At 37.4% G+C, this 22,043-nt stretch overlaps 1 protein-coding gene across 1 annotated transcript in view; it reads left to right on the top strand.

Annotated features, from left to right (window-relative positions):
* Pkhd1 (PKHD1 ciliary IPT domain containing fibrocystin/polyductin) overlaps positions 1-22,043 on the top strand; it is a 374,971-nt gene that overhangs the window by 245,175 nt on the left and 107,753 nt on the right. The window contains exons 51-52 of the mRNA XM_051204291.1: positions 9,537-9,674; positions 19,711-19,824. Of these exons, the coding sequence (XP_051060248.1) occupies positions 9,537-9,674; positions 19,711-19,824 (252 nt within the window). The remainder of the gene's footprint in view (positions 1-9,536; positions 9,675-19,710; positions 19,825-22,043) is intronic.

Here is a 22,043-nt window from a genome sequence, read left to right as displayed (position 1 = left end):
GAGCACAGTGTAATTGATGCAAGGGTAGCAAAGTTTGTTCCTGCCACAATACTAATGTAGTAAACAGAAATTGCAGCCAGAACCAAAACAAACAAACAAAAAAAACAAACAAACAAACAACAACAACAAAACCCCTAAACCGAAACCCAGGGGCCAATTTTTCCTGAACTCACAGACATTCAACTGCAGGAAGCATTTATACAAATGTCAATCTAAAACTGACAAATATGAAAGGAAAGGGTAAAAGAAGAGACTTTAGAAGCAAAATCAAGTGGCAAGTCCAGTGAGAGGAGACTTGACAGCCCATTGTCTCAAGCAATGCTGACTGCGAAATGGAGCTGCAAGTGTGGCCAGGACACAAAAAGACTTAAACATAAGATCAGGTTCTGAGCACTTCACACACAGGCAGGTACATGCTCACCCTCACACACAGTCCATGCATAGGACAGAAATGCCTTTTTGTATTTTTTAAAATAAGAAATGGAAATCTAACCTGTCTCAACTTTTAGTTTCATTCTCATCTTGAGGTAAATGTTTGCCTTAATTAATTAATTAGCTAATTAATTAATTAGTGTGTGTGTGTGTGTGTGTGTGTGTGTGTGTGTGTAGTGCATACATCTGACACTGTGTGTGGAGGTCAGAGAACAAACTGTGGAAGTTGTCTCTCTTCTCCCATATGTGCCCTGGGATTGGAGCTTAGGTCACCAGAAATGAAATCATGTGCCTTCACCTACTCAGCCATCTCACCGCATGTGTATCTTGTCCCAAGGTACAAAAGAACATTCTTTGAACTTTTTCTCATCAGTTTTTTTTTAATCCTGTCCCTTTTTTTCAGTTCCTGTAAGTGGCAATGCTTCTCCCTTTTTGGGTATCCTGCCAGAGATTCGATACTATCTACATAAAATGTTTCATACTAATTATCTACACATATTTTCATCATTTTCTACCTTTTCATAGATAGCATATTTCAAACTGTTACCATTGCTTGAAAAGATACCTTTTAAGATTATTCCATATCACCGCATGAAATAGTACATCACTTTTAAAGAGATTTCATAAAGTTGAATTTGTGTATCACACAACTCACCCATTTAAGGCTTTCAAATTCACAGTTTTAATGCATTTTCAGGGTCATGTAACCAACATGATAGTCAATTTTAGGATGTTTCATTACTTTTTAGGGAGCCTCTCACTTATCCATAACTCCTGAGTACTTCCTCTTTCCCAGCCCTAAGCGAGTACTACTTCCACCAGCTTGTTTCCTCCTCCTCTTCCTTCTTTGTCCTTTTTTTACACATTTCATAGAAATGGAAAAATAGAATAGCTTCTTTCACTTTACATAAAGTTTTCAAGGTTCACCAATGTTATATGCTGTGGTCTTTATTTGAGCATCTACAGTGGCCCTTAGTTGTTGTCCTCCAACCATCCTCCCCTTCCATACCCTACCTTCTGTTATGTAGACACAGTCATATTTTCAGATTACAATTCAATTAGGGGACATCTCTGTCTGCTGGGAACACATCAGTCTTCTGTCATCCTTCTCAGAAACTGTATCATTGCCTTACACAACTTCCCAAGTCCTGATGGCTCGGCTCTTGCCTACCTTTCTGACTTTCTTCTCCCTGCTCTGCATCAGAGTCAATAGTTCCATTAGTCTTGAGTGTTTGCAGTATTTTCAATGAATGGACCACTCTCCAATTTTTCACTTATGTACTGCTTCTTCTATAGTTTGGTCGTCCTTGTCCTGTAGTCTTCACCGTTGCTCTTACAGCATTGTACAAGGTTCTGCTTACTGAGCTGTACAATTTGTGTCTGTATAGTTATTATATAATTGTGTTTTAATGTCTACTTCCACCACCAGTTATTAGATTTCAAAGACTGGGCCTATGCAACCTTGGCTCATACAACAGAGAAACATCAGGCGTAGTGTGAGCATTGAAATATGTATGTTTGATGTGTGAAAGGGATGGCAACAATGAAGTACTCCCCATGTCTGGCACTAGGATGCTTTGACATGTGTTATTTCTCATAATATTTTTCACAACTCCTGTCATGTCTTTCTCTAGGTCATCTTTGTCAGGGAGCAGACCCTGTAGGGAGGAAATGGAGAGACATTTGAGAAATGTCTGGGGCTGCAGAAATGCTTCTATCTTCTCTGCCTTGTATTGTCATGTGTTCACTGTATTGTCATGGTTATTCCGATGTTTTCATCAGATACAAATACCAAATAGCCTTCAAATCTACTTCTTCCAAAGTAAAAATCACCTCATTAGTTGCATCAAAAGTATTTCTTCTCATCACAGGTACATACCTATAGTCTCGGTATACAAGTGGTGTAACTCTGAGCTACACTCTAAGACTCCATATCAAAAATAAAGAAAAAAAAAGTTACTCTCTTTATGAAATGGGAAAATTTGAGCAGCTTTTGTTAGTGTTTAAGATTTGACAATATTTCCATATTCATGAACTAGTACATGAGCCAATTTATTCATCAAGGATAATACTTGCCTTTATGTTCCGCATTGGAAAGAGGGACTTTGCAGAGGGGAAACTTTTAGTACCTGTATCACTCATGTAGAGATACTTAGGGTATTGGCATTTTGGCCAAAGTTGTAGAATCTAGATAGTTTTGTCAAAATACCTGGAATAATGACTAAAGATTCTAGCAAGCTTTATGATCTCTGAGAAAACATTTGAATTTAAACAAAAAGGAATTTGTTTTGAAAACCCAAGTAAAATCTTTGCATCTGATTCACATAATTTACTGAAATCTATAGGCAGACAGATAGAGGCTTAAAGGTTCTGGGACATTCGAAATATTAAACATAGAAACTCTAAATTTTATAGATAGAACAATGACAATCTCCATAGAAATTATTTGCAGATTTTTATATAACAAAATCATTTCTATAAATTTAGGAGTATTACATATAAATTGACTTACTTAGCAATTATATAATTTGTGATAGCATGTTGAAATGCACAAGTCAATATTTGCTAGGATAGTATTTTAAGCCTTCTCAAACAATAAATATATATTCATAAAACTGTACATAAAATTGAAGAGCAAAATAGACTACAAGCGTCAGCATCTTTAAGGAACATAATAATGTTTTGGGATTAAAAGCATGAGAAAAATTAATCAACAGCAATAAAGAAAAATGAAGAATCATATAATTTTCTGAATATATTTCCCCCCTCTGTTTGAAGCAGAGACTATACAGAGGCTGTATTTATAATTAGGAGTTTGTTCGGAGATAAACACTGACTAGAATATTTCTTGCACAGACCTTTGCCCAAAGAGCTTCATCAGGGCCAAAGGGTTTTGTAGAATTCTACACATTTTCTTCACAGTTAAACTATGAACATACATAAATTCATTAGAAGGCAGTCTCATTGCTTTTCTTAGGGAAACAAATCAAACAAATTGGTTTTAACAAATACAGTATGCAAAAATATATTAATTGGACCATCTGAGAGTTACCAGCTTTTTCCTTCCCACATAATATGTTTCCTTAGCCACGGGCACACTATTAGGATTGGAGAGAACTTTATCCCCAAACCTCATGTTAGCCTATATTCATTCACAATGAACTGAAGTAATAGAATTATGTGCTAAAGCCAAATTAGTACCTAACCTCAAATTTATCAAAATACAAAACTATTCTTAGGATACCAAGTTTGATGTCTTTTAATTTTATTGTACTTGACCCACTGGTACAAGCGGACAGAGTTTGCACTGTAATTGACATTGCAACTTCCAGTTGGCCCGTCTGAAGATTTTGAGGCTTTGTGGAGAACAGTAGCTGTCTCAGTTTTCTATTGCTGCAATAAAACACCAGGATCAAAAGCCGCTTGGGAAGGAAAGGGTCTATTTCATTTTACAGCTTGTAGTAAAGGCAGGAACTCAAAACAAGGCCGTGGAGGAAGACTGTTTCTCATAGCTTGCTCAACTCATCCATCCATCCATCCATCCATCCATCCATCCATCCATCCATCCATCCATCTTTCTCTCTCTCTCTCTCTCTCCCTTCCTTCCTTCCTTCCTTCCTTCCTTCCTTCCTTCCTTCCTTCCTTTCTTTCTTTTCTTTCTTTCTCTTTTTATAGCACCAATCACCACTAACCCAAGGGTCATACCACTTACAATTGTGAACTGGTCCCTCCCACATCAATCAAGAAAATGCACCAGAAACCAATCTTGTGGAAGCATTTACTCAATTGACAGCCACTCTTCGAAAATGACTCCAGCTCTTGACAATTTTGAAATTAAACTAGCCAGCATAGTAGCACAACACAATCCCTGGATTAAAACAGCAAGGCCAGATGAAAAGAGAAAAGGCTTTTTATTTTATTTTATTATGAAAACAGCAGCATTTCCTGGCATTTTTTTTTTCTTTCAGAATTTGGAGTTCAGAGAATTGATCTGATACTGTAGGTAATTTTACTTAAAAAAGAAAACCCTCCTATTACACAGATTCACAATATTTGTTGTTGTTTTTGTGGAACAGATGGTATAGACTAGAGGAAGACACAAACATTGTATGTTAAACATTTTATTGATCAATTAAAATATCACAATTTAAAGTGTTGATTCTGCTGTGGGAATGATGCATGTCTGTAAAGGACTGGAATAGACATTTCCAGTGTATGTGGGGGTGGAATTGGAATGTAGTGTGTTTAAAGGAGGAGGGCTATTATCGCCCTTTTCCAATTTCCCTCCTTGTTGTCCATATCTGTCTGTCTGTCTTCCAGTCTTTGTCTCTCTGTGTCTTTATCTCTCTCTCCCTCCCTCCCTCTTTCTCTCTCTGACACACACACACACACACACACACACCAGGGAGGCAGATGGCTTTCTGTCAAGGTATGAGGAACCTGCCTTTTTTTCTTGAATCATGCCTCCAGGCCCCTTGCAAACTGCTTCTTTTGCCTATTTTTAAGACCTTTTTTTTTTTTTTTAAAAGACGATAGTCAGGGGGTAGAATAAAGAAACCACCTGTGTGGATTTGATTGAAAAACAAAACAAAAACACCTGAGCATTAACACTCACAGCTCATTGAGCAGAGGGCTGTTACTGGGAGAGGGGACCATTACTGTTGAGCATAGTCCTGTTCAGTTTCTCCATGGGGAGGGATCTCTTGAGAACCCTTGTTCCTGTCATATGTCTCCTTGACACTAATTTTCAGTCATGTTGACCTTTCTTCCTGACGATTTATTGATGTATGGAAGCTTCTGCTATTTTGGGAGTATAGTTCTTGGCCATATTTATAAATTGAAGTCTAGTCCTTTAAAGTTAAACAAGGCCAGGAAATATAGGAAGTACCACCAGTCACTGCAACATACTCTTTTCATTCTGCGATAAGAATACTCTGCTCTTCCTCTACCTCATTTGCTGGAGGTTTCAATGACATTCAAATTTACTTCTCATTTGGTTAATGTATTTATAGGAAAATACTGCAGCTGAGTGTGGATGCAGAAACAAATCCATTATACAAGGAAGGCACAGGAAAATGACAACCTACAAATGGTTCTTGTGTGCACTGCTGTGTCTTCAATGCTCTTGACCTTCCTCTGATGCCTCATTTATGGCCATTGTTAGTGCAGGCTGCCTCCCTGACAATGGAGAGTTGTGGAAACTGTCCTCTCCACCTAAATCATGGGGCCTAATACAGTGCCTACCATACAAAGAGTGGTGCTGTCTCCCCTAAATCATGCCTGTGCATGTGACCTCATCTTTGTTCCTACAATTTGAACCTTTTGCCCCTGACCTCATTTCTGTAGGATTTAGACAAGTGTCAGACCCTTGGAATGCTAACCAAATAGTGACTTTGATTCTTGGACTTTTCTGATGGAAAACTGAGTTTAAATCTAAAGTTGAAACTATAAGGAATATTTTGTGATTATATTAGTCAAGTGACTCCTGGTACAAAAAGAAGTCCTAGTCCTCTGTCAGCAACATCCGTCTTTACAATTGGGTCAGGTCTTCAAATTTCTGTGCTTGAGGATGGTGATGAATTTTTACAAGACTGGATCGCCTTTGTTTTCATTACCCTTGACATCGGGTGCACAGGGAGATCCTGAGGATGGATGCTCCCTAGTGTTGTTTCTAGAGAATTCTCTTAAAGCTTTATATTTCTGATTGTCAGAATAGAATGTGTTACAAACCAAACCAAATCAATCAAAACAAAGCAAAACAAAACAAGAAACCCAACAACAATTGCTTGGCAAGAGATACTAGAATAATGATGGTGGGTGTTTAGTACTTGATGGATGAACAAGTGGTAAGAGAGTGCAATTCAGTACCCAGAAATACCACACCATGGTTGGTCCTAAGCCCCTTTGGGGGGAAAAGACAGTCTTTAATTACATCTGGAACTCATTATTTCTTTTTGGAGGCTCTTTCCAGATCAGCTCCCCCATCAGCCTCCCATTGAGCAACAGAAATTCCAGATGGTTCCCTCCATATGCTAGTGCTCACTCTCTCAAGTAGGATAGATTGGTCATTGATGGAATAGGATGGGAGAGGTGCATCCAACCAGGACAAGGTGGAAAGCAGTGGGTCAGAGAGAGGCGGTCCATCAGTTGTATTTGTTGTGTGGGTTGTATGAGTGATTGCTGGAAATGCTTTGAATAGTTTTACAGAAATGATACTACTTGTAAAGAATGTGGCATATTGGTTCAAATTCACACCTGGTCAAAAAGATACTACTGTCCTTATATCTGAGGACACTTTGTGTCTGGCAGATTATCTGCTCTGTAGCCAGCATCAACATGAATTGTGTATTTCATTGTTCATGCCACCATCATCTCTGCAATTATGATACAAGGAGAGCTCCTTTAACAGAAAATCTTACATGAGACACATTTATTTGATTAAAAACAAGCATTGTAATAGGTACATTCGTGCATTTTCCAAACAAAAGTAGCTAGAAATAAACATATCAGACCAGCATCCATTTAATTAAAGTATAGCATTATCTTATTAATACATCTATCATGGTGATTATATAGAATATCCACATGTAATATATATGTATAATGAATATATCTGTATATTGGTAAGAAACATCTCTCAGTCATCTTTCATTTCTAACTTCTTCAATGGTTTGGCCTGTTGCCAGAAAGGAAAGGGACAAAAAGTGGGAGATTTGAATCCAGGAATCTTGAAAGTGAAAAATATAGCAACCGAAGAAATACCTGCAATAATTCTCTCTGCGGCCCATCCTTTCCCTCCAGCTACTGTTGGATTTTATCTGTGTGTGTGCTACTTGATATTATTCTGAGGACCTAATGTACATTAGACTTTGTTTCAGACCCTGATAAAATAAACAGAAGGTCTTACTTTAAAATTTTAAAGGTCTTACTTAAATATTAATCCATTTCTATTAATCTAAGTATTTCCATGTGGTCTTATCTTACCGGAGAGAGGGCCCAGACCTTTGCTCTCTACATTCTCTACATCTTGACCCCTCTTTATTACTTCTGGAATCCTCCTTGTCTCCTAGTCCCACCTATCTTGCTTTCCTCTTGGCCAACAGTGCTTTATTCATTAACCAATACGAGAAACATATTTACAGAATGACATCCTCCATCAATACATGATGACCATCCATTTTCACAAACTTTAATTTTTAAAGGTCTTACTTTAAATAACTTTTAATCTCAAATGCCAACCCACTAAATATATAAAACTATAGCATTCTCTGGATGTGTCAGTCTTTGATTCGAATGATTTGAGAAGTACCAGATGGGTCAGAGAGCTGTCTTTCTCTCTCTAGATAGTGATCTTAAACTAGGTAATAATGTAATTGACTCTTGAATTGAAGGTATGTGCGGACTAAACTCACCAGAGCTGGAAACATTTGTTTAATGTCTTTATTTTCAGCAGTATAATAAGAATGGTTCTTTCCTTTTAAAAAATTATGTATTTCTTCCTCTAAAAATAGGAGAGGAAGGACAGACTAGGTCATAACAACTTTTTAATATTTAATAATGTGTGTATGGAGTGTGGATAACACATTTTAGTCTTCTGACTTGAGTATGTCCATGGCATCTTGGGAGTATGGAAGAGATGGGTTGTTTCTCTAGAGGCGGTAGTGGTGGAGATTTGTAAAGAGGAGGTGAGGAATGCCTTATTGTCAGCTATAACCCAGAACAGTGATGCTGATGATGCCAGGCCATGGATGGACTTTGAGATCTGCTACTCCATGTTCAGCTGAGAGAATTGAGGAGGGGGAGAACAAGCAGAGGTTACAGACTGGGCTAAAGGTCTTATGCTGGGAGTGTGCCTACATGGTATTAGCTACAACTCAGTCATATGGCTTCATTTAACTGTAAAGACAATTCAGGCCTGGAGTCTAACACTGTAAACCCAGGAGGAGGAACAAGTCAGTTGCCTTGCAGCCTTATAGTCTTTGCCACAGGAGGGCATGGCTGGGCTTCTAACTAAAGAAACAGGCAAAGGCTAGCAAGACAACTCATGCCATGTTAATTTCCTTGGTCAGGTCCTTAAAGATGTCAGAGTACATTGTTTCCTGGCATGTGAAATGAGATTATGCTAACCAAAGAACTTCTCTAAAAATATCTGTACACCTGTCAGTGATTGGGATACTGAAACTTTAAGCAGGAACCTTCATTTGACATCTTGAATTCATGTTGAAGTACTTCAGAGAGCAACACTTAATACTTCAGCATATGTGAAATATTTACTGTTTTAAGTGAAAATGCTTTATTCATATATTATTTTATTGTTAAGATCAGGCAAAATCCATGATTATTTCTCTTGAAGTTATACAGAAAAGGCTTTTATGAGAGGATGAAGGAGGGAGAATAATTGTTTGAAGTCACCCAGGAGCTCCATAAGGATCCCAAGCAAATGGAAATCCATACACATAATGTTTCTCTTGCACTTACTGACCATGCATTGTGCACTTTGTATTACATTCTGGAAATTAGGAAATTACATGTGGCTTACTATGTTGTGTTAGCACTTTAATCTATTAACTCATTTGATCTCACAAAGGCCTACGAGGAAGCAGATACTATTTTTATTCCCATTTCACAGACAAGATAATTGAGGCATAGATGGATAAAATTGGTCTCCCATCTAGCAGGTAGCAGAGATGGGATTTAGAACCAAATTATTTATCCTTTCCAAGCCAAGATATTATTTATTGTCCTGTTTATGCTGACAATAGTCAAAAGCGAGGACATAGGTATAATGCATAGGGAGTTCTTATCTGAGTATACTAAATTTGTACTAAATTAAGGTTGTGGTGAGGGATGTTTGAGGACATAAGCAAAACTGTTTGGCCATAACGTTGTGCTAAGGGGTAACAAAACTTACTAACCATGACTGACGTTCTTTCTAATTTGTTAATATGACTGCTTCATAAACAGTATTTATCTGGTTGCTGCAACTGGCCTGAGGCAGGTAACAGCAGGATGTGGATTGCCAGAAGCCTGAAACATCACCAATAGAGGGAACGTGGTTCTTGCTTTAGTTGCACACATCTGAGCAGCCCTTTTGTCTTTGGCAGACAAGACTGTTCTTGTGGATACTGATCTCCCAGTGCTTAGACGCCTCTACGTGTTGGGGACCTTGGAATTTCCTGTAGACAGAAGCAATGTTCTGAGTGTGGCATGCTTACTCATTGCAGGAGGGGAGCTGAAAGTAGGTGAGTACATTTGGGGGCATTGGCTTGGCAATGTAAGGACAGTCAAGTTCTGGAAGGGAGTGTTGTGGGAAATGGAAGGCAGCATCAATCTTCTGCCTGACAGGCTGGGAGGGCTAAGGCTGGGAATGCATTTCCAAGTACATCTGTAGATGTGGATAGTGGCAACTTTTTGTTCTTTCTTACTGTTGCCAATCCCTTTTATTGTCCTCGAGGGACTCTAAGTTAGATAATCTGGGGCCCAAACTCATCACATCCATACATTGGTTGTTTGACCTCAAGCAAATAAACTCTGGGGGGGTCATCCATCTTCTCCCTGCTGGGGGGGGTCATCCATCTTCTCCCTGTAACATATACAGTTATGGAGCCTACCACAGGGAGGGTGGTGAGTTGTCTAAATAATTAGATGCAGCATCTCACATTGTCTCATAGTAGATGCTTATAAATACTGCTTCATTAGTCAGGGTGCCTATGCAATAACACAAACTGGACATTCTTTGAGACTTAAATAAATGAACTATTTACATAAGTACAGGTTTGGAATGGTGTGCTCCTTTGGGCTAATAAAGCTGGATAAACTTGTTTCACTTTGCTGTAAAAGGTGGAGAGAATGAGTTGTTCCTGGGATCCAGATATGTAAGTGTGGAGACAGTTGTCAGACGTATGTATGAATATCTGCATGGCTGGGACTCAGCCTGCACGTGAGAGTGTCTTACAGGAATCAGTACTCTAGCCTGTCTCTCCCCAGCAGGGTTGGAAGTCGGGCAGGACTAATCAATTCCATGTGGATAGGTCAGCTGCCACTTGGGGCATTGCACAGATTAGAGATGGCAGCTTCAGTACGTAGGCACCAACAGAAGCTCCTAAATGCAGTTGGCTTCCAGTTATCAGAATAGACATGATGCTGGTACCAACAGAACCAATAAGTCAACTGACTTTTCAGCCACCCCAAGCAGCTGTTAGTCTTGGCAAGACCTTGTGAGCTGAAATGCCTGCTTTTCTCTATGTGCTGCCTCCATTAACTTTCCCTGGTGCACATGTGTCTAGGGCTTCTTTTGTTTTACCTTGGGTATTGGGGTAGCTAAGCATGCCTTTTCACCTGATTCCTCATGAGATTATTTTCACCCATCTCTCTCTACTGGGAAATAATGATATAATCAGATCGTTTTGTTGTTGTTTCTGATTAAGACCATTACCCCATTTGTTTGGCATTCTATAAAATTCGCATCTAATCACTGATGGAAATATTTAAGTAATCAGTTTTTTCTGTGTTAGTAAAAATGATCGGCAGCCACCACTTCTAACTGGAGCTGTTCGTTCCAGGCTTTTGAGGTCACTTATATAACTTGTGGACTGAGAATCTATGCCTTTGAAAGAAAATGACACTGTGCTGCTCACCGGTTTTGCTTTAGATGTTTCAGATATATTTTTTAAAAAGTTATGTCTTTTTCTAACTTGTTTACCCATCCCTAGATAATGGTGTATCTTTTTTTCTTTCTGATTCATCCATGTGTTTCAGGCCTAAAGGTTGCTTATTGGAACCCATCTGCCCAATCCTGTGTGTGTTATGCCTGAAGGAAGACTTTCAACCCATCTGTCCACACCTACAGAAATCCCAACATGAGAGAGATAATATGGCTAGTTAGTAAACAAACTTAATAGATGTGGACATTGGCACAGCATACTGCCAGAGTGTGTCCGCTGTGTGGTGGCTTTTGATCCAAATCCTAACAGTGTGGAATTCGAGTTCTTGGTGGTTAAGATTTTGACACAATGGATGCTGGCAAAAGATATCATCCGACTTTCAGTATCATAGAATGCTAACATTGGAAGTAAATTAGAGATCAAAGTTGCATTGCAAATGGCAGAGTTGGTTACATTCTTTATTCTGTGTTTGTTTTACTAGTGCAGCAAAACACATGCATGGGCACACAATATAGCAGATGAAGAAATTAGGGAAGAAAATTGATTATTATGTTCTGACTGTTATTATAGTGGTTGATACCATACTTTGATCAAAAAATATTATCCTGTCCTTTTTTTTTTAACAAAAAACAAAAAACAAAAAAAAAAAAAAACCATAAAACAAAAAACAACCAATTAAAACCAACATCCCCAATGTATATTTCTTTAAAAGTTTTATTTATGTATATAAATGTGTGTCTCTGTGTAGGTATTTGCTTGTGAGGTTCAGAAGAGAAGACATCAGACCACTACTCCCCAGTCCAGAGATTGAGTTACAGGAAGTTGTGAGCCAAGTGATAGTAGTGCTGGGAACCTAACTCAGGTCTGCTTTAAGAGCACTTTGCATTCTTAACTGCCATTTAAAGAGCCATTTGTTGGGGGAGCATATATTTCTTAAGAGATGGTAAATTTTTATAAACGACAATCTTTATCTATTCTTTAACAACTTAACTTTTGTCTTTAACTTTTCTTTTATAAACTCATTATGTTTTTTAATCTGTGTGTGTGTGTGTGTGAAAGAGAGAGAGAGAGAGAGAGAGAGAGAGAGAGAGAGAGAGAGAGAGAGAGAGAGGCAAAGATAGAGAGTTTGGTTTTGTGTATACCACAGTGCACTTGTGGAAGTTGGTTCTCTCCATCCACCAAGTGGGCTCTGGGCATCAAACTCAGAAAATAACCAGGCTTAGTGGTAGGTCCTACTTCAACATGGACTTAAGTATCATTGAACACAGCACATACTGAAAGTTAAGAGTTATCCACCTTGAGTAATATATAGAATTACTTTCAGGAATATTATTCCTGGATGAAGAAAATAAGTTGAAATTAAGAAAGAAATAAGTTCTCAGTTGTGCTGATCTTCCAATTCCATTTATATGTTTCTCATTTCCTTTCTTTCACCCTTTTCTAGTACATGTTTTTTCTTTTATTGAATAACTAGTTCAATGCCAGGCATTGCTTTGGGATTAACTATTCTTCAATGACTGGGGCAAGGAGTATCCTGATGTTTATTCATTTGTTTGGGAAAACAAGTGATGGGTTCATAAGATGAACAAGAATGAGATGTTTAGATGACAGGGTATGTTTTAAAGGAAACTAAGGTGAGAAATAATTTGAAGAGAGTTACATTTTGGCTATTGGCCATCAGAGGTTAGGTGATGAGTAAAGAACATTGTAATGAATCATGTAACCTCGGACCAAAGAGAACAGAAGGCTCTAGACCAGTGGTTCTCAACCTTCCTAACAGTGAACCCTTCAATACAGTTCTTATTGGTGTGGTGACCCATAACTATAATTTTGCTACTGTTATAGGTAGTGTAACATGGTATCTGACATGTGACCCCCCAAAGGGGTCATGTCATACAAGTTAAGAACTACTGACCTAGGTTTACAAAGATTGGGCAAGACAATCTTAGCCTCGATGAAAAGCTCATGCAAAAGTTCAAGACGGGAAAGTATGCTGCAGGGTGGGAGGTGGAAGGGAAGCTCCTGGGCTAGAAAACAGTGTAAATAATGTTTTTAATCCTACAACTTCTAGAAAATTCTCCAAAAATAACCGTGATGTTGGGAGTCTCTGTGATTGTATGAATCATCTCTTCACAGTCTTCATAAGGAAACTGAAGTAGACAGATATTCCTTATGTGTTTAACAGTCTTGTATTTGGTAATGAACAAAGCCATGCTCAGCAGCTGTTGCAGTTATTTTAAATATTCCCTTCCTATCTGTTAGCAATTCTGTCTATTAGGAAGCCTTTCTGGTTCTACTAGCAGATTATATCCAGTATCTTATTTCCTTATTATCCTTACTACATTCACTTTGTTAATATTGTGTATTAGTTTTCAGGTAGCCTCTTCATTAAATGGTAGACGTCTGTGCATGTTGTAAAACTTGTTAGCTTCTGATAGTGTGTGTAATTGGTGTGTAGATGAATGCATGGGTATACATATGTCTATCCTTTCTATCAGTGCTACCCCCCCCCTTAGAATGCATCAGACTTAAATCTATGAGGAGGGGATTATAATCTTAATGTTCACCTGACCACAATGAATTTATCTCCTATAGGAAAGTACCTCAACAAGTATGAATACACAGTAAAAAGTTAGTGACCTAAGTTCAGCTTCTACTATCTGCCTTGGATCTGTTGAGATAAAATAAGTATTGGTTTGTTAATTTGTGCTTGTTTTCTCAGGAGTACCTTGCCTACATACATCTTTTTCATTATGTATTCTCTTAAATGAGAAGTTGCTCCTATTAACGTACATGTGTTCCTTTCCTCATAGTTATCACTGATGTTAGCACGTTACTGACACAAATATTCATTAGAAATTTTATGCTTTGAAAACTGCATGTGAATATTTTTTGTAATAATTTGTATGAAGACTTCAGAGGTGGATAACCAGAAATAGCATATCTATGCAAACTGCTATATCAAACTAACATAAAACAGTACATAAATATTTTATCATCATAAAAGTAATATTATTTGGATAGACAATTTATATAAATGCATATACTTTGTTTCATTCAAATAAATTGAGTAATGAATAACACTTAAAAATTAAAAGAATTCCTAAATCAGCAAGGCATATTGCACACACTGGTGAATGGGGGACACAGTTAATTCAACATTTCTGTGGCTATTCACAGACAAGTCATGTGATGAACTGACTAGTTGCTCAGTAATTACATTAAGAATTTAGAGTTTTAGCCTAAAACTTGTCACACTTTGTTTCTCGGGGCCAGTGATGAGCATTTTTCAGCACTGTCTCACAGTTGTAGCTGGAAGCCTAAATTCATCATTAGCACCTGGCTTTGATTGTCAGAAATGAAGTCCTAGGTATAAAGGAGCTTCCTTCATTGCATCTATGATGGGGGCTTTCTCAATCCCAAAGAAGAAAATCTATGTAGTTTATTGCCTCTTAGACTGGCAGTTCTGCAAGACTCATTGGATTATTAAGTAATAAGAAGTAAATAAATCTGAGTAAACTATAGATTACCTCCTCCAGCCTAAAGCCATGATACCACTGAGCAAACGGAAAACCAACCATGTGTGTGATGTCTGTTAAAAATAATAAATCAGGGGATAGAGCGTTGGTTCAGTGGTTAAGAGAACTTGTTGCTCTTGCCGAGGACAAGGATTCAATTTCCAGCACCCATTTGGTAGCTCATAACCATCTTTAATTCTAGTTCTGAGAGATCTGACAGCCTCTTCTGACCTTGGTGGGCATCCGACATGCAGCTCATGCATATAACTACATTAAGGCAAAACACTTATTCACAAAAAATGAGAAAGTAATTAAAAAATAACATATCTACTTTAAATAAACACTAATGTCTTTTTTGGGGAGGAGAGGTTTTGGCACAGGGTTTTTCTGTGAAATATCCCTGACTGTCCTGGCACTTACTATATAGTCCAGGCTGGCCTTGAACTCAAAGAGATCCACCTGCCCCTGCCTCCCGAGTGCTGGGATTAAAGGTGTGTGCCACCACTGCCAGGACTAGTGTCTTCTTTCAAGCAAATACACTTTTAATGCCTAAATGTATTACATGGATTTCCACAAGGACATGGTTTATGAGAGTTTAAGTGGATTACTCACCAATCATATTTCACACTGACAGATATTTAATCAAGGTTATGGTTGGCTGATACAATTTTAAAATAATGTTGAAGACAAGCACTTTCTAAGTACTCCATTTAAAACTTTGTGTTGTATAAGTATAGGAAGCACAGAATTCCATTTTTGTGCTTGGAGAGTTCTAATAAGGCCAAGAGACTGACAGTAAATAATATGAGTTTCAAGATGAGATTTGCCGTGGAAAGATGATAGATATTTCTGGATGAATATACCTTTTGTCAAACATTACACTAGTTTTAAAATTTGCTTGTACATTGTTAATCAAAACTGTAATAAACCTATAAATTCTTCTGAGTAAATGTCTTTAATATTGAAATATTTCAAAATCAGTATTTTTTAATTTATGCCTTTAACTCATGAATTTCTTTAATATAAATTTAAGAATATTTGACTGATTGCACTTTAATATAAGGTAAATTACATAATAAACAAATTCATATTTAAATAATAACTACTTAATTTGTGCAAAAAATATTGTTTTTCTTCATACATGGATATACTTTATTTTAATCAAATGTACTCTCTCCCCTACCCAATTCTTAGTGATTCCCTCCCACACATCCCCTTCCAAACTTCATGCCCTCATGAGTAGAAAATTTTTGTTTTAACATAGTTGCATTGCTGTCTTTAGAAAAGATGCAGCAGTGGCGGTTGCATCACATGTAGCCCATGGCTTCAGATTCTCCAGATAATCACGGCTGCCTCTTAAAGGATCTTCCTGCATCTACTTCCCAGGTTCTGTTGTTACAGGTGTATGTCGTCATGCTGGGCGAAACTTTTTATTATAAAATAAATATTTTCATTGTATTTGCTCAAAGAGTGTATGCCATATAATTCCAATACATTAAAAAATACATTTAATTAAACTTAAATTTTAGATGTGGTGTATACCTGCACTCAGCCAGTAAGGTAGGAAGATTTGTAGTTCAAGGCTGCCTTAGCTATACAGTGACTGTGAGGCCCAGCTGGACTTCTTAAAACTGTTTAAAAACAACCATAATTAACTAACTAAAATAATTAAAAACCCTAACTAATTTTTAAGCTTTCTTTTTCATCATATTTAGCCGTCTTTCTCTTGCACAGGTCTGAAAGAAATTTGCATTCACTGTTTATGGATATCGCCCATCTATGGCTATTAAGCCATGCTTGCTTATTGCCTGCTCATTGTCATAGTGTTCTTAGTATTTGTTTATCATGTGAGCAGATGTTTACCTTATCACTCTTATTATCCATTTTTCCTTTTAGTTCTTGGGATCCTGCTTTCTACAATTGGAGGCTATACTGCTTGGTACACGTATGTTTAGGATCGTTGTAACTTATTCACGTCTTTATTACTATTAAGGTGCTTCTCTTTATGGTGGTTTTCTTCAAGGAAGTTGGTCTCAATGAACTAGCTCACAATTCTTCTATGAAGCATTTTAAAGTTTGTTCTGGTGATATACTTCTTCTTAGCTCACAAGGAAAAGATAATGGGCAAAAGGCACTGATGTTACAGTCTTAAAAGTTTTGAGGTAAAATATGGTGTGGTGTTACAGCGGAGGGGCTCACTCAACCCTGATTTAATTGACAAAGAAAGATGTGAGTAAAGATGGACTGTGATGCACTGGGGTAGTTGTGGTGTTCCAGGCAGAGAGAGGAAGAACATGGTTAGGGACGCCCTGGGGCTCAGCTGTGGACCACCTTAGAAATGGTAAGAAGGGAGGTGAGCATGAAACATACATGATGCTTCTCCTTGATTGTTCTCTCAAAGTCTTTAAAAACATTCTCCATTATTTGTAAGTGGCATGTTGAAGAACTTTGAGGATTTCTTCATCTCTGTCCATATTTAGTTTAATTTAACAAGGTCGGTAGGAATCAGTTCCAGCGGAGCCAGGTGTAGATGGAAAATTAAGTCTTAGGAAAAACGAAAAAAGACTGTGAACAGAAAGATCTGAAAGAATAAAAAACTCATCCTGAATGCATTTGTTGACTACAAGGTGTGGGGATTCAGGCTGATAGAGTTGGCTTAAGTGTAAACCAGGCTCATACCTGATTCTATCACAGAGATTTGGTTAATAAAGTAGTAAAAGGTCCATTTTCCTTTGTCTTTTGTTTTGAAATTCATGGAGCCCATTTGTACCATATCCCCCAAATCAATAGTGGTTATCTTTGGTATACCAGAACTTTCTGTCTTCCATCTCCTCAGGTGATTTTAACATCTGGAACCAATTTTACCTTCTCACCCCACCCCCTTTGCCCACCATCATGATAAGTACTAACAACTACACTTTACTTTTCCCTCAGTCTTCTGCATGTGTTAGAATGGTATTTATTAAATCTAAGCCCAATGACATTAAATAATGGCTATGTCATTCTGACCAGTTATGTAGGGTCCTGTTGCTCAGTTTCCTCATGGGAATCTCCATAGTCTTCATGGAGGACCTGTGAGACTGTAATGAAGTCATGTATGTGAAAGCATCCGTGATGTCTTTGCAGCTCCATGACAGTTATCTCCCAACATAGAAACGTCAGGTTTCAATGCAGTCTCAAAAGGTAAACCAGGACCCTGATGCCTGAAGTCTGTGATGGGAAGTGCATCTCTCCGTGAGATCGAGATCAGAGGCCTGAAAGCTTCCCTTTCACCAGCTTTTACAAACCCAGGAAGCACTGTATTTTCACGCTGGAATATCATGCATGTCCTTCCTTTGCCCGTGCCTGGTTGCTGAGGAGTTCTAGCCTCCATCTTTTCCTCTGCCTTGTCACTTCAGACTCTGAAAGATCACGGCAGACTGACTAATTTTGCCCAGATTTTCTGCGAAGGCTCCACATGCGCTGCAGCTTTGGGTTGCATAATTGATTTAATCTCTGATCTTAGAGAAATGCGCAACTCTTTTTGTGGGACTCTGCATACATTTCTCTAGGGCACAACATGTCCTACTTTTCCTCTCTGTTATCTGTTTAGTGCTAGGCCATTTTTTTCCTCCCGCTAAGACTTTACCCTCCACGAAATAAATGAAATCACAGTTGGAAAACAGCTTACTGGACAGACTTAGAGCAGCAAGATCAGAGTCACATCAGGCACATTTGCTTAACAGTCCCCCAGTCCTTTGCTTCCTTCCTTCTTGCTGTCTGTGTCTGTGGGATAAGAGGATACCTTAATTTCTCAGCTAAGGCACAGTGGCCTCCGTGCACTTTGTTCAGAATTGGAGCTTGTCTCAGTGTTGTTACAGAAACACCTAAACCTGTGGGTTCAGCGCTTGCTCTTGACCTGTGTGCTGAGCAGATTGACTTGTCTATCTGGATCTTGCCGTCAACACTTCTAACAATAATGGCTATAGAGGATTATCTGAGGAGATACTCATAGAGCAAAACCCAAACTTACACCAGGTGCACAGGAAGTCATAACAGGCGTGTGGGTGTGGGAGTGTGGAGTGGTTTTATACCACCAAGAGAAGAGCAATCAAAATGACAAGTAGGTGATTTTAACTTTACCAATTATTCAATGACGTATGTGGTGGTTCCATTTTTTTTTTCCTGTTTTCAGGAAACTGGTAAACTAGAAAGTCTCATTTGATAGTAGATAAGACTTTTGGTGAGCATGATTCCATAGGATATATAGTTTGAAGAGGACTTTTGTAATGGTCATTTCTTCAACAATGGATTCTGTAAGAATAAAATAACTTTCCTAGGTCTATATTCATTAATATCATGTTAACAAGTCTCTGAACATTCATCAAACTGTAAAGAACATGATTATTCCCCCAAGAGACTGTTGGAAGTAATCCCCATCTACTAAGTATCATAGCCTTATGCTTTCTGTAGCCCAATGATGCTGTGAAAATTATACAAAAAATTATTATTTGTTTAATAAACCACCATTGTTTGAAGTCTGCCACATTTTTTTTAGGTGGATAGATTTATATTCATGCCCAAAGCTTCAGACCTCTTTCTATGTAGGTGGGTATTTACATTGAAACAATAATCATACTTCTTAGGTTTGTAGAGAACCAAATGCTAAAACCATGTGAAAGGAAATGCTCTTCACACCACCCTGGTCAGTGTTTTAGTCAGGATTTGCTGTAATAATGGTTTTTAGTGCATAACTTCCTTATCTCAGTGGTTTTAAAGATATGTGGAGAGTACTTGGCGAGTATTTCCATTACCAGCTGACAGCAGCCTAACCCCTTCCATCCAAAGTTAACCAACCCAGAGCACTTCACAAAATCAGATTGGATAATAGAGACAAGAATGAATATATATATATATATATGAAGAGAAGTAGTAGATACTTGACGAATGGTTACCCTGCCTTCTTCAGAGAGCTTTGTAGAACTTATGCTTTCTGCTGTCGTTTTATTTATGTGATCATTGTCTCTTCCCTACACAATCAACATCACAGCATTTGCTCGGGATTCTTTCCTTGCATTTCTAATAATCTTGGACCAATTTCTTTGCTTTCTTAACAGGTTCTTTAAAAAATCCCTTACAAAAAGAACAAAGACTTCTGGTTCTCCTTCGAGCCTCAGAAGAAATCTTTTGTGACTATTTTGATGGAATTCGTGCTGACCCAGGAACAATTGGTAAGAGTTTAACATAATGTATGTTAATACTATAATGTGTGTTTCTGTGGGTTTGTGTGTGTGCAAGAGACAAGACAGAAAGAGACAGAGAGGCAAAGGAGTTCCATTTCTAAATTCTAGTTTATATTTACTCTTTGATTTACTAGATATTCAATGTCCATTTACAGATATCATAACTATGACTCAGAAGTGATAAACTATATAGATGTGATGACCACAAGAGCATTTACTGCTTACAGTGAGATTGCCATAGTACTGTAGTAACAAATCCTAACCTGGTCTACAAACACAAAGACTGGAAACACAAAGCCCAAGACAGCTGTACTGACACCTGATAGTTTCCAAATCAATGAGTAATACAGGAGAAGAGTACTTCCTAGTGGCACCGTGTAATCGTCATTTACTTTATGAAAGAGAAACCTCTCAGCACGAAGTACTTTCCCTTCCTTTGACAAAATCCATCCCTTCTAAGACTACATCCCCTTTTACTGATTTGTTTCTCTTCCCTATATATAGGAGGAGAGGTGAAATGAGTCAGGTCAGGACCATTAACTACATTTTTTTTTTGTTTTGTTAAGTATTATGTTGTTATATAGTCTAGATGTATGTGTTACTCTCATGAGCCAGAGTAGTGATTTCACTGGGTTTTCCTTTAGAGGAAAATTTGTATTGGATGTTTCAGAGTATAAATATGTACATATATGAGGTTTCTGAATAATATGGGATAAATACTCAGATGGCATGAGGCTTGGTAACTTACATCTAAAATGAATATATGTTCAAGTGCTTTGTAATTTCAATTTTCTCTATGAATTCTGTTTATTTGATTATCAACATGGCTTGGGTTAAAGAATTTTTAACTTTTCACAGTTGACCAAGAAGGACTGTATATACTAGGTACATTTGTTTTGATCCATTTGTTCTGTAGAGTAATCATATTGGTTGAAACTTTTAGATAGAAAGTCCCCACTACTACACATGTGCTGATGCTGGACCCAGACCTATGCTTCAACTAATGTCTTTAAAATTTTACTGATAGCAGTTGAAATAAAGAATACCCAGTTCACAGTGTACTTAGCTTTTATGATATCATAAGCAAATGGCAGGTTTTAATCATATAAAGTAGTTTATTACTTTATTGAAACAATTAAGAAATGCTATCATTTCACAGTTAACCTTGATAATGGAAACAAGCAAGAAATATGCTTTTCTAGTTAATTGAATTTTCTGGATAATTCAAATTTTAAAGGTATGATTTGTAATTTTTTTTGTTATGAACATTGCTGTTGGAAATTTCTCTAAACCACCCCAGGATCCTGTCTGTATAGGTACTTAGCCTATGATGAATAAAAGATGGTTTTATTTTTGTGGTTTGATATTTTGTGACATGTATTCATGGAACTATATTATGAAGACTTGATTCTAGGACATATTCTGAAAGTAAGATTCATTCTGCATCTACCAATCTTATCTTATTTTAACACATCTTTATGAATTAGTGTATAGAAGAAATTACAGATATTGGCACAAACACTTAATCTCAATATTTATGATTTTTATTGTTTTGGTTCAAACTGGATGGAAATCTAAGGCACATTGTTATTTCAATGGTGTTTACTTCTTTCATTTTTGTATGTTTTTTATGAAATATTATAACTATTTAGGTTATTAAATTAGTGGCTTGAAACAAAATGTTTCAATTTCTGTAGGCCTGTTCACATGATCCATTTGAGTGCAGGATGAAAACATTAAAACTCCAAGTCAAATGTATATATTTATAGGCATATATTATTTATCTATATATTGTCTACATGAAATAAATACACATATGGAGATACATCATTACTTTTTGTTTCACTGTGGGAATGTGTGATCACATTTTTTTGAATACTAGACTGTGAGAAATTTTACTAAATATGGTTGAAAATCCCAATCAAGTACATTTGAGGAAAAACTCAAAAGCCAGAAAGGATACTTGCAGGCTTGTGGGCTGACTTTCCCTGGTAAGATGATAATTATTGATAATTCTCTTTTGTTTGTTTGTTTGTTTTTGTTTTTCAAGACAGGGTTTCAGGGTTTCTCTGTGGCTTCAGAGGCTGTCCTGGAACTAGGTTGGACTCAAACTCATACAGATCTGCCTGCCTCTGCCTCCCACGTGCTGGGATTAAAGGCATGCACCACCTCAATGATAATTCTTAAGTCCAAAATAAAACGGAGTA

Source organism: Phodopus roborovskii, unplaced genomic scaffold, assembly GCF_943737965.1.
Source record: "Phodopus roborovskii unplaced genomic scaffold, PHOROB, whole genome shotgun sequence".
Lineage (NCBI taxonomy): Eukaryota > Metazoa > Chordata > Mammalia > Rodentia > Cricetidae > Phodopus > Phodopus roborovskii.
The sequence above is the reverse complement of the archived record's forward strand: the minus strand, read 5'-3'. Positions and strand labels throughout refer to the sequence as shown.